Below are 14,453 nucleotides of genomic sequence, written 5' to 3'. Positions count from 1 at the left end.
GTATATATATATATATATATATATATATATATATATATATATATTCATATATATATATATTCAGTTTATTATTTTTCATGTATTTCAAATATATACATATATTTTAAGAGCATTATATAAATGGTTTAATGTAGTATATAACATTGGGGAATATGCTTTTTTCACTCAGAAAAATTCTCCAAAGGCTCATCCAGGTTGTAATATATGTCAATACTTTCTTATTTTGATGCTGAGTAGTATTCCTTGGTATAGATGGGCCAGTTTGTCTAATCATTCACTTGTTGAAGCACCTATGAATTGTTTCCACTTTTTATCTATTACCAATAAAGCTGCTATGAGCATATACATGCTAGTTTTGGTGCAAACATATCTTCATTTAACTGAGAAAAATGTCCAGAGTGCAATTGCTTGGTCATATGGTAATTGCTTGCATGTTTAGTTTGTTTATTTGTTTTCAAAAACTATGAAGCCGTCTTTAGATTGGCTGCACCAAATTGTGTTCCTATGATCAACATAGGAGTCATCCAGTTTGTCCAGATCCTCAGCAGCATTTTCACTTGTTACTATTTTTAAGTCATTCTGATAGATTTGTATTGTGATATCTTATTTTGATTTTAATTTGCATTTCACTAGTGGCTAATGATGTGGAACATCTTCTCCATGTGCTTATTTAACATCCACATATATAGTAAAAGCCCCACTATATCTTTTGCCCATGTTCTGATTATATGCTTATTTGTATGCTTATTGTATGCTTATCACACTGCTATATTTTAGAATTCATTTTGTATTCTAGGTACGAGTACTTTGTAGGATATGTGATTGGCAAATATTTTCTCTCAGTTTCTCTTTTCCTCCACTTCTATGGACTTTCACAGAGCAAAAGTTTTTACTTTTGACTGTATTCAGTTTATTATTATTTTTCATTGTAGAGATCATGCTTTTTGAGTGAAATGTAAGCATTCTTTGCTTTAATTCTAAAAGGTCATGATCTATTTTGAATTACTTTTGTCTGAGGAAGGAGGTTTAAATTACGTTCATTTTGGCCTTTGGCTGTCCAGTTACTTCTGTTTTTTGAAAAGCTATCTTTGCTACATTGAAATGACTTTGGGCCTTAGCCAAAAACTTTACCTGGGTATAGTTGCATGGATCTTTCTGGTCCTCTATTCTGTCTCCCAGATCTATACATCTTCCCTTCTCCAACATCACACAGTTTTGATTAATATAAATAAATATATAATAAATCTTGAAATTGGGTAGAGTTATTCTTCTACTTTATATTTTTTCAAAATAATTTTAACTGTCTTAAGGCCTACAGCTTTCCAAATAAGTTTTATGATAATTTTATCAATATTTGAAAAAATCATAGTTGGATTTTGATAGGTATTGCAGCAAATCTATAATTTTAAGGGGGAATTATCACATGTATTATATTCCAGTACATGAACATGGTATGTCTCTGCATTTATTTAGATCTTCCGTGATTTCTTTCATCAATATTGTACACTTTTAGCATGTATATCCTGAATGTGTTTTGTTAGATTTACATTGAAATGTTTAATTTTTTTACCAATTCTAAGAGACACTTTTTAAAATTTTAATGTCCTCCCATTCATTGTAAGTATATAGATATGATTGATTTCTGTATGTTTATCTTATACCGAGTCACTGATGAACGCTTATTATTTTGGAGGGTTTTTTTTTTATAAATTCCTTGAGATTTTTCTAAAGATACCATCATGTTATCTGCAAATAAAGATAGCTTTATTCCTTCCTTTCCAAACTATAGTCATTTTAGGTTCGTTGCTTATCACCGTAAGTGAAGCAGCCAGCCCTCTATGGAATAAGAAGGATGAGAAAAGATTTTAGAGGGAAGCATTCAATTTTTCACCATTAAGTATAACACACACTGTAGGGGATTATCGGATGATTTTTAATAATGTTCAGTAAGCTCCTCTCAGTTTCTATATTTCCGACAATTGTGATCATGAATGGGTATTGAATTTTACTAAAATTCTTCTCTGCATCAATTGATATGAACATTTGGTTTTTTCTTCCTCAGACTGCTAATGATGGATTACTATGGTAGCAGTGCTGGGGGTTTGTCTTAATTAGACATCAGAGTCATGCAAACACGGACATAGCTGTCATGAAAGAAGACACTTGTGATATTTACAGATTTCTAGAATCGAAAGGTATGCCCTACCACACAAGGCTAAATGGGAAAAAGCAAGGTCAGTCAGAAGGCAAAAATGTGAGGGGGAAACATGGACAAAGGCTTTTATTGTGTTCTTCCCAGAAAGGAATGAGCAAGGAAGAGAAAGGGGCCTAAACTGTGGGGGAAGTTGGCCCGGAAGCAAAAACCTGATAAAGGAGGTATCTGGGACTTCAGGTTGGATTGGTTAGTGTGCATATGAGAGAAGTACTCCCCGGATGGTTATTTGTTCCCCCTGGAAATCAGCTAACCCTCAGTGGCACAGCCCCTCTCTAGTCCACATGGTCAAAGCGTCAAATATAGAAACTAGGAAACTTCGTCAGTGCAATTACATTTATTGATTTTTGAATACTGAACCAGGCGTTGCATCACTGGAATAAACTCCACTTGGTCATCGTGTATAATTTCCTTTATATATTGCTGAATTCCATTTGCTAATAATGAAGGATGTTTTCATCTGTAAGAACATTGGTCTACAATTTTACTTTTTGTTACTATGTTGTCTTATTTGGGTATCAGCTCTATAAATGAATTGGAATGCGTTCCTTCTATTTTTTCTGGAAGAGATCATGTAAAATTGATGGTAATTCCTTGAGAGCTCAGCAGAATTCTGAGCCTGAGAATTTATTTGTGCTTTTTAAAATTGGAAAAAGAGATTTTCTAGTAATTAAAGGGCTACTCAAATGATCTACTTCATGCTAAATGAGTTGTGATAGCAAGTGATCCATTTCCTGCAGGTTGTTGGCTGGATGGATGCCGAGCTGTAGGAATATTGACTATCCTTCCAAAGTCTGTAGTGATAGCCACTGTTTTGTTCCTGATTTGTGGCATTTTCTTTTTGTTTCTTTGTTAGTCTTCCTAGAGGTTGGCTAATATTAGTAACCTTTTCAAAGAATCGGCTTTTTGTTTCATTGATTTTCTTTATCACCTCTATTTTAAACCTCACTGATTTCTGTTTATTATTTCCTTTCTTCCGCTCACTTAGGTTTTATTTTGTTCTCTAAATTTTGAATATTGAAGTGGGAGCTTAGATGATTGATTCAAGATCTTTCTCCCTAAACATTTATTTACTGCTACGTATTTCCCTGTCAGTCCTGATTTAACTGTGTCCCATGGATTTTGATGTGTTTGTTCTATAATCATTTCCATGTATTTTTAAATTTACCTTGAGAATTCTTTGACCCATCCTTCAATTATTTAGAATTGTGCTGTTTAGTTAAGGTTTCTTGATTACCTTTCTTTTTATTTCTAGATTGATTCCATTATGGACTGAGAATGCACTTTGTGTGACTGTATTTTTGCTTAGATTTTTATGACCCAGATTGATGTATGTTCTATGGGCATTGGAAATAGAAAACGTGTTCTGTAGTTGTTGCATGTAATATTTTATAAATATCAATTAGCTCCTGTTGATTAACAGTGCTATTGAGTTCTATTATTATTATTTTTTTTTTGCTTATTTTCTACCTAAAAGTCTCTCTCAGTTGTTAAGGGAGGGATATTGAAATCTCCAACAATAATTAGGGATTTGTCTATTCTCTTTGCAGGTCTTTCTGTTTTTTGCTTTAAATATGTTTTAAGCGTATTTAAAATGAATTCCTTTAAAACAGCATACATAGTGGGTCATGTTTTCTAATACACTCTGCTAATCTCTATATATAATTTGTATTTTTAGATTATTTATACTTAGTCATCATGTAACAACTTAAGCATGACATTTTATTTTATATTATTTTCTTATTTATTCTATGTTTTGCATTTCTCCACTTTCTCTTTCCTGCCTTCCTCTGGGTGACTTTCAATTCTTCTTAGTATTCCATTTTATTTGTAGAATTATTAACTATATCACTTTGTTAGATTTTTAGTGCTTTATTTATGTCTTACATTGCACCTGCACAATTTTTTACAGTCATACATCATCCTTTTATCAGACAAAGTGAAGTATAGGAACCATACCTCACTTTACCTCCATTTTCTCTCCTCAATGTATAATATAATTGTCTTAAACATTTCTTCCAAATATGTTTTGAAACATATTAGAGTGTCTTAATTTTTGCTTCAAAAAATTAGAATTTCAAAGATAATTTGGAAAACTCAAGAGAAAAAGAAAAATATAGTACCTATCTATATTTTTGCTTACTGTGTACTTTTTTCTTCCCTGTGACCTAAGATTCCTTTTGCTATTTCCTTTATATTTAAGAGAATTCCCTTAAGCTAAACTATATTTTTAAGGTAGGTATTCTGGAAACAAATTGATTTAGTTTTCCTCCATGTGAGAATTTCTTGGTTTCCCCTTCATCTCTGGGAGATATTTTTACTGGGTATAAAATTGGGGGTTGATGGTTCTTCTCTTTTAGCCCATGAAAAATAATGTGCTACATCATTCTGGCTTCCATGGTTTCTAATGATAAACCAGTTACTATTCTTTTTGTTTTTCCCCTGTGGGCAAATATATTACTAGCTAGCTTTAATATTTTGCCTACAGTTTTAAGAAATATAATTATGATGTGTCTTTGCATCAAAAAAAAAATCTGTTTCTTGTTAAACTTGGAAGTTTTCAATCATTATTTCTTTTCATTGTTTTTCAAGTCCTGCCCTCTTTATTCTCTCATTTCATGACTCTGATGATATAAATGTAAAATTTTTTGTTATAGGCCCACAAGTCTCTTTATACTGTGTTCATTTTTTTTTAAAGTCTACTTTCTCTCCGTTGTTCAGGTTGGGTAATTTCCATGTATCTATTTTCTAGTTCATTCATTCTTTCCTCTGTCCCTTCCATTATGCTTTTGAGTCCTTCCTGTGAGCTTCTTTTAGTTATTTGATCATTGCATTTTTTTAAATTTAAAATTTCCATGTGATTCTTCTTTCTCTTTGATATCGTTACTAAACTTTCTATTTGTTTGCTGAAACTTTCTACTTTTTTCACTGTCAAGTGTGTTTATAGTTTCTGCTGAGGCAGTCTTATAAGTAATTTCAAGATCTTTATCATGTAGTTCTCACATATCTATCATTTGGTGTTGGCTTCAATGATTGTCATTTTGTTGGTGGTGTTCAGTTTGAGATCTTTCTGGTTCTTTATATGAAATGTGATTTTTAATTTTAGCCTAGATATTTCTGTGTGGTGTTCTGAAATTCTGGATTTATGTAAACTTTTTGTTCTAGCTGGCCTTTCTTGACACCATTCTTGAGAAGAAGCAGGTTGTACTGCCTCGTTATTGCCAGGTGACAATAGAGTCCATGTTCCTGACTCAGTCTCTTTTGATACCCAAGGAGAAGCTGGACTAGGGTGGCAACTCTCTTTCCCCATGTGGTTTCCACTGTCACTGTAGTGGTGGTGGCCCCATAATCAGTGGAAAATGTTTTTGACCCTCCACTCTCTGACACCATCCCAGTGGGGAATGTAAAGGGGTACTCTATTGACATGGAAATTAGGAGGGATCCTGGCTCCCCACATGGTCTCCATTGACTCTGTAAGGGTGGAGGAAGGGGTCATTATTGGCCATTGAGGATGAAGTTCTGGATCTCTATTGGAACTTTTATAGTATTGTCCTAGTAAGGATATTACTCACCTAGTTATAACCTGACAAGCATGAGAGTCCAGGCTGCCACTCAGAGGTTTTGGTAGTGAGGTGATGAAGGAAACATTGTTTTCTGCAGTGTTTGAATATAATAGAGCAACTATTTTCTAAAATTTGTCTATCTTGCTAGACTAGGCTTCTCCTTACCCAGTCCCTTTTATTATAGAATAGCCTTTTTGGCTGGTTTGTTTTTGCTTTGTTTACCCATTGCTACCTATTCTGTACCACATGTGGTATATGTGGAATAAAGAAAAGGATATCCAGGTGTTTGCCACCCTGTCCTTCATGGGGTCCTGAGGTCCCTAGCTGTTCTGCCTTCTAATCTCCCTCTTCAGAGTTCTCTGATGTTAATTTTATGTATAATGTCTAGTGCTTAGTCTTGAGGCTTAGCTAGAGAAGTGGGGAGAAGTAAGTCCACTCCATCTTTGCAGAAGCAGAAATTTGATGACATTTTGCATAATAAGGTATTGAGATATAATCCAGGGATCTTCAGCTACTATTGTTATGTGTGGAAGTCCTTCATTAGTGTAGAAGAATTCTGAGATGGTCCTTTCAGGGGACACGTTTTTGCTAAGTGTGACTTCCTGTTTTTATTCTATAGGCTTATATGAAACAGTCATATATTTTAAGTTTAAAAAAATACATCAGGAGAAGAAAATAATGTAGTCTTAAAAGAGAAGTCTGTAAATTGGGTGAAGTTGGTCTACACCACTGGGGAGTAAGCATCTCACAACCCTTCTTGTAATGTGGACTTTGAGACTGAATTGCACAGAATTATGAATCAGAGTAAGGTATTAAGCATAACTCTTCCTTATCTAATATTTAATGGGTTCCTCAAAATATTTTACCTTGATATCACCAATCAACTTTACCTTGATATCACCATAAAAGGAAAATCTACTGACCTCAGCAGTGTAGGGTATGGGTAACAGTCAGGTTAGAGAAGACAAAAAATGGGATTAAAATCTTGGGGGGCCCTGGTAAGTGGCAGTTTCTGGCAAGTATAGTTTAGACAATATAACCCAGTGTTTGACATGTGTTATGGTTTGGATGTGAGGTGTTCCCCAAAAGCTCAAGTGTGAGACAATGCAAGAAGGTTCAGAGGAGAAATAATTGGGTTGTAAATGTCTTACCCCAATCAATGATTTAATCTCCTGATAGGGATTAACTGTATAGTAACTGAAGTGGAAGGGTGTGGCTGGAGAAGTTGGGAATTGGGGCATGGCTTTGGGTATACATTTGTATCTGGAGAGTGGAGTTTCTCTCTCTCTTTGCTTCCTGATGTGAGTTGTTTCCCTCTGCCACACTCTCCCGCTGTGATGTTCAGCCTCACCTCAAGACCCTAGGAATGGAGCCAGCCTTCTATGAACTAAGACCTCTGAACTGTGAGCCTTCAAATAAACTTTTCCTCCTTACAGTTGTTCTGGTCAGATCCTTTAGTCATAGCAGCAAAAAAGCTAACTTAAAACAACATGTAACAGACACTCATAAATATGTGCTGAATTGAAGAAGTGCTAAGTGTGAACTAATTCTCTAGGGTAGAATTAAAGACCTTAAATAAAGCATTATAAAATCGTAAAGTTCTGTTTTACCCAGTACTCTGTCAAATACATACTTATGTTATTCCAGTTCTCATAGTGAGAACTGTTGCTATAACACAATACCACAGACTGGATAGGCTGTCAAAAAAGGAAGTTTATTTTGGCTCATGGTTTTGGTCCAAGGTTAAGGGGTCACATCTGACGATGGATGGCTTTTCTTGATGGTAGAGACACTAAGTTGTACAAGCCAACAGACGGGGCAAGTATGTGTGTATATCCTCTGGTCTCTCTATTCTTATAAAAGAACCAGTATTCAATCAAGGGTACGCCACCCAAAATTTATCTAATCCTACTTATTGCCCTAGGGTTCCATCTCTAAACACCAGAGTTGGATTAAGTTTCCACCCTCTTGATACCTCACAATGGGGATTAAGTTTCCAACATGAGTTTTGGAGAGGATACACCATATTCAAAAAATAATGGTACTCTATCAATAGCATCAAATCAGGCATATTTTAGGCTGTCAATCAATTAGTTATTAATTCCAAGTGCTAAAAAAATATGGCTCCATCTAGAAAGGGGAAAAAGGAAGGTTCAGAAGAGTCTGGGTTGTTTTTTAGTGTGATTCATCCAAATTTTTGGATCTCCTTTTACTGGGCACATGATATTTCCATTTCCTGACTCCCTGAAAGTCAGGCATGCGTTTGGCCTATGAAATGTGACATGTCACTGGGAAGAATATCATTCTGAGGTTCTACTTTAAGAGCTAAAGTCTGACCTTTCTATGCAGTTTCCTTGAGCAGTGTCTAGAAGCACTGCTCTGGCTGGGGGAGGCTGCATCCCTGGCTGAGGGCAACTCAAGCAGGACAGAACATTTAATGTGAGACCGAAATCAATCTTCATAGTTTTAAACAACAGTAAAGCAGGGGTTGTTTATTAAGAAAGTATTATAGGGGCTGGGGATGTGGCTCAAGCGGTAGCGCGCTCGCTTGGCATGCGTGCGGCCCGGGTTCGATCCTCAGCACCACATACAAACAAAGATGTTGTGTCTGCCGAGAACTAAAAAATAAATATTAATATTCTCTCTCTCTACCTATCTCTCTCCCTCTCTCTTTAAAAAAAAGTATTATATAGCCTATTCTGAATGATAGAAAATAGTAAGTGTGCCTATCATTCCATTGACTTGGGAGGCTGAGGCAAGAGAATCACAAATTCAAGGCCAGTCTCAGCATCTCAATGGGATCCTGCCTCAAAATAAAAATTTTTTTAAAAGGCTGGGCATGTAGTTCCATAATAAAGTACCCCTGGGTTCTATTGTCAGTACCACACACACAAAAGAGTGTGTCTTCAACAGTGAGATTATAGTGATTTTTTTCTTCCTGATGTCTTCACTTTCTAATTTCTTTAGTAATAGTTTTTATCTGTTTTTTACTTTTCTAGAATGTGTATCACTTTCATAGTAAGGAAGCAAAATTAATTTAAAATAAACTGGAGATGTAGATACATTTTATGAATTGAACATGTTTATAATTTGGAACAATGTCATATTGTTATTGCTAAATGTATAAAAAGTACAGAATTTTTATAATTTTCTTGAACTTAGGGTATGTTTAGGTGCATATTTTTAGTCTCCAAGAACTCTAAAAAACAGTGCTGTCCTGTCATTGAATCAAAGCCTATCTTGACAGAGTCTGCTCCTCACTAACAAATACTCCTCCAAGAAGGTGGTGGGCTTGGGTTTGATGGTACTTGGATAACTTTTGTGACTGATAACTTCCACTTTATCTGCAGTTTGATAATGTGACCAGGTAAAGACAACCAACAATTGTGGGCATTGACCATAAAAGGGTTACGCTTGCTAACTTTCCCTTATCTTCCCTACAACACACACACACACACACACACACAATAAAACACATATGTAATTATTATTAATAATATTGCCAGGCCCATTCAGGAATACCCAGAATATTTGTATATTGCCCTATTAGACAGGAGGACCTTTTATTTAATTTTTATAGAAGGATCCTGAAGAAAAATAATCCTATTTTTTACTCTTGCCCAAGCCCAGAACTAAAGGCACAGGTTTACACATGTCTATCAGCACATATTTACCAACTGACTTGAATGAGGGCAGTAAGAGCCCAAAACTTCTTTCTTTGGCCAGGGTCAACCTAGCCAGAACTTACATAGTCTCTGACCTATAATTTTTTTTTCAGTCTCCCCTGACACAAATAGAAAATGGTTTTTGATATCTTTGAGGTTTCAAAAACTAAAACTAAGTGTCTCTTGGTATTTTTTTAAAGGATAAGAGTTTCTTAGTGATTTTGCTTACTGTCTCTTGAGTATTATTTAGACTTTTCTTCAACTTTAATAACCTAGAAATGTAGAGTACAATAGCCTATCAGTAGAAATAAAAAACCTCTTATCGGTATTATTTAAAAAGATAGTAAATCCTTGGCTTTATAAATAAATGCTTTATTCTTATTCTTCTATAGGCCCTCAAAACTCACATTTATTTTGTGAAATAATGGATTATATTTCTGAACATTATATTTCAAGACCTTGAAAGAAACCAGAAAGAGTGAGACTCTCATATAGAACTTATTGCAAAGAACAAACTTTTGGGAATGGCCTCTCTCTTTAAGGAATCAAACTTTTTTTTTTTTTTTTTTACATCCTGAATTGTACATTAAAATAAATGAAGACAACATTACTAAGAATTTTTATACTTCTTAAATTTGATTTGGATTAGTAAGAGATTATGACAAATGCACACACATTAGTGTAAATGATCGCTCTAACTTAGTAATTTCATGGTTTCATTAAGTTTTTAAAAGTATGATAGATGAAACAAAAACAAAATTACCATGAAAAACAAGGACCTTTTACTGAAATTGTCTCATTTAGCCTTTGAAATATTTATTTTCCACATTGTAAAATGTCTAGATAGAGGCAAAAATTATTTTTAAATTTTTCAAACGTCAACCCTTAAGCACAGTTCCATGTACTCATGTTAGAAACTAGGTCTTGGTGTGGAAGATGCCTAGGGATCCTGTAGAACTCAAAGAGTTCTGAAACAAAAGTTAATGACCCTCTTTCCTTGTTACTAAAAAAGACCCAGGCAAGGCATTTCATACACCCACAGGGAGCAGCTCCCTGCCTGAACTGTTATTTCCCTCTGCTTTCATCTTACCTTGTAACACTTTACAGGGATATTTTGTTGCACTGAAACTGATTGACAGCAAACTCAGCAACTCAAATAACATTTAGAGTTCCTACTTTTTAAATTCAATTAGCCAAGATAAACCAAATCTGCTGAAAGCTTTCATGAAGACCTGATCACCCAGGACTAATACAGACTTCATAGTCAAGGTCCTTTGTCCTGTGGATCTAATTAGCCCCGAGAGCAGTTTCCCAGATTTTAAATCATAAACTCATGCCCTGCTCTGTACTCCAAATTTGGAACCACTTTGCTCTTATTTTAATCTGATATTTATAAAATATGTTGCTCTACAAAAAAAAAAATGTTCCTATGGCTCAGTTAGGGGGATCAACTAGCCCCTCAATCAACAAGTATCTTCTCCCTTGGGACCTGCCATGACCCCAGGATGGAGGAAGGAGATAGCACTGTCACCTGTGCAGACTTTGACAGTGAGTTTTGTTAGACTTTGGTCAATTCAAACAGCCTCATCTCCCCCAAATCCTTAGAATACTTTTTCAGCCCCTACCCACACAGCAGGCACTCCATCACCAGGACATTTAGCTATTATGGAGAGAGTGGGAGGAAGAGAGCAGAGAGGAAAGACCCCTTCTTAGAGCCCCTGGAGCTAAGACTTGATTGCCTAATGCAGAATCAACTCCCCCCAGCACCCATGTCACACACGCTCAGTGCCAGGCAGGGGTTCATATAATTGCAACGTGGAAAAGATGAGCTGGCATTTGTACCCCATTTTCAAGTCGTGGCATCAAAATGGGAGGAGGAAGGCCAGAAAAATAGAGGAAACTGAAACAGGTGGGAGGCTTGGCGGGTTCTCATCCTTTCTCCACCAGGAAGCTAGAGCTTCAACCCGATAGTCTTCAGGGTTGCAGGGCCACTGATTCCTTCCAACCTGGAGTGCTTATTAATGGACCTGCATTTCTCTTTCCTTCCCAGGACAGCTTTCCTGCCCGCTTCGGAGGAGTCCATTTTGTCAACCAGCCCTGGTACATTCACGCCCTGTACACGCTCATCAAGCCATTCCTTAAAGACAAGACCAGGAAACGGGTAATAAGAACGAACTGTGTCACAGAAATGCCAAATTCCCTGGGAATACCAAGGATAATTACGGTGCTCCCCTCCCCCATCGTGTTCCCCTAGGCTTATCTTCCACCTAGGGTTTTTCTGCAACCCCTGAGCATTTGAGCCTCAGCTGGAGTTTGCAAATGGCCTAGATACAATCAATAATTCAGTAGAAGTGGGCTATTTTTGGAGTCCCAGTGACAAACCAAAGGAAACTTTGAAGGCATGCAAATGCCAGATGCCCATTTAACAATAAACGTAGATGGGAGATACTGGGTCCAGCCGCTTCCTGTTTAAGGAATATTTTAATAGTTAGCCTTTTAACCTGTAAATGTATTATCACTATGAAGAATATTTGTAATCTGTTTTTGTCTTGCGGCTCTTGGGTGGGTAGGTGACTGTCCTGTGCATCATCTGTAGGGTTGGAAAAGCATTCTTCATAGGAAATAAGAATGCTTTTAGAAAGAAGGCTTTTAAAATCTTCATTATCAGGTGACATTTGGGGAGTTGGTCTCTCCCATTAGAGCTGGGATTTTGTGGCACTCTAGCTGAGTGAGAATTTTTTTTTTAACTATTCTGAATATCAGTTTCCTTTTTCATGAAGAGAGGAAACTAACACCTACATCAGCGTTGTTGGGAGTCACTTAATGAGCCAGTGTCTGAGACCTTGTGCCATAATGCATTCCTGTAGCAGACACTGAGTAACGTTTTACCATTTAGTTCTTTTTTTCCTACCCCCTCCCCAGTTTTGCTGAGGGATGCTTTAAAAATAAAATTGTATATATTGAAGGTGTGTGGTGTGAAGATTAACATACATACACATCCTAAAATGACCACCACAATCGAACTAATTAACACATGCACGGCCACATAATCATGTTTTTATTTTATTTTCCTTTTTGGTGTGGGGAACTCCATTAGCCAATTTCAAGTACACAGTGCAGTGTTATTAACTGTAGATACTGCATTGTATAGTAGATCCCCACAATTTATCCATCTGTTTAATTGAACCTCTGTAGCCGTTCACCATCGTCTTTCCTCCTCTACCCGCAGAACCTGGCAACCACTTTTCCACTCTCTGCTTCTGTGAGCTCATTTGTTTTCAGATTTTACGAATAAGTGAGATCATGCAATATTTATCTTTCAGCACCTGGTTTAATTCACTCAACATAACATACTCGAGGTTCATCTGTTATCAAAAATGGCAGGAACATCTTTTTAAAGGCCAAATAATATATTCCATTCTCTCTCTCTCTCTCTCTCTCTCTCTCTCTCTGTGTGTGTGTGTGTGTGTGTGTGTGTGTGTGTGAGGGTGGGGAGAGAGAGGGAGAGAGAGAGAGAAGCAGAGACAGGGACACAGAGAGACAATGTGTGAAAGTATATACCATATTTTCTTTGCTCATTTGTTTGCAGACACTTGGGGTTTCCATATCTTGGTTATTGTGAATAAGGCTGCAGTGTTTCCTTTCATTAGACTTTCTGATTTCAGCTGCCTCCTGGTCAGAAGCTCCACTCCCCAAGGGAGTTTGGCCAGGGTCATTCTTACAACACTTCTCTATACCCCTATGCCCAGGAGACACAGCAACTGGGGAGAGCTTCAGGAAGGACTGATGTGAGGTTCCTCTCTTATACACCACAGGGCTCCTAATTCCCCCAGACTGTGGATACTTTTAAGTCCTTGGGGAACATGGCAGTAGAATACAGGAAGGATAATTTCCTGTCTTCAGACAAATATGGCACTGGGAACCAGAACTCACCAAAATCAGGAGGCGACATTCTGAGATAGTTTGCAGTCTGTCTGGGGTTCTGGAGAGGGCTAAGAAAGCAAGAGTCCTGTGCTATTGTTTCCAGTATGGCTTCAGGCTCCCTGGTGTCTTCCTCTTCAACCCTGGATGAAGCCAGTGGGAATTTCTCCTCCCATGATAGACACTTGCTGCTCTGCCAGTGAAGGAACTTTCTGGAGCTTTGGGCACAAGATACAGTATGTTAGGTCAGGGCCCAGCCTATGCCTGTGTGTTTCTCTATCCCACAGGACTCTCAGATGGGAGAGCCATGTTCAACAGCACTTCTCTTTAAAAAAAAAAAAACTGGATGTATTGAGTGTGTGTGTACAAATGTTGACTTTAAGTGCCAGGGACAGTATTTAAGTTTAGTATCCTTCAAATACTATGGCACTATCTAAGGAGCTTTTTAAAAACCAGAATAATTAAATTACATCAAAAGAAATAAATCTTAAAATTCATTAATCCCCAACTGCAGAGTCAGAAAATGTACATTATTTTTTGAAGTACTACAGTATTTTGAAGAATTTAGCACTTGGCTTCTTTTCTCCCTTATTTTTAAATGATGCCATTACATAATAAATTAAAATGAATACAGTAGCAAATACTTATTACTGAGGTCCTGAATTTAAGTAGTTTTAAAATCACATTTAAATTTTATCATAGCTAATTGTGGTATGTGTGTTTATTTGTGTGCGTGTATGTGTATATGTTGGTGGCTTTATATTTATATGTGACTTATTTATTACATATAATTAATTATTTGTAGCTCAATATGTTGCACATAATTATTTCATGCCTGCCAATGCCATCACAGATGCACTTTAAATCACCTTTTAGAATCAATTTCTAAATTGTTGTCAATGTTAATTATGTGCTTGTGGATCATGCATTTTATGGATTTGTCTGAAAAAACTTATGATTTGGGGCCATTCTATTTTTTCCCGTTTGATGATTTTCTATCATTGTTTGTTCAGAAGATGCAGAATTGTTTAGGTATGAGGCCCCAATATAAACCAAACAGAAAATATCTGCAAAAAAAAAAAAAAAATCAAA

At 36.4% G+C, this 14,453-nt stretch overlaps 1 protein-coding gene across 2 annotated transcripts in view; it reads left to right on the top strand.

Moving 5' to 3' along the window:
- Window positions 1-14,453, top strand: part of Clvs1 (clavesin 1) — a 196,251-nt gene that overhangs the window by 147,622 nt on the left and 34,176 nt on the right. For both annotated transcript variants that reach the window (XM_015485753.2, XM_048783022.1), the window contains exon 4: window positions 11,491-11,601. In XM_015485753.2, the coding sequence (XP_015341239.1) occupies window positions 11,491-11,601 (111 nt within the window). The remainder of the gene's footprint in view (window positions 1-11,490; window positions 11,602-14,453) is intronic.

Source organism: Marmota marmota, unplaced genomic scaffold (genome assembly GCF_001458135.2).
Source record: "Marmota marmota marmota unplaced genomic scaffold, marMar, whole genome shotgun sequence".
NCBI classification, from domain to species: domain Eukaryota; kingdom Metazoa; phylum Chordata; class Mammalia; order Rodentia; family Sciuridae; genus Marmota; species Marmota marmota.
Note: the sequence above shows the minus strand (reverse complement) of the source record. Positions and strands in the feature narration are given on the sequence as shown.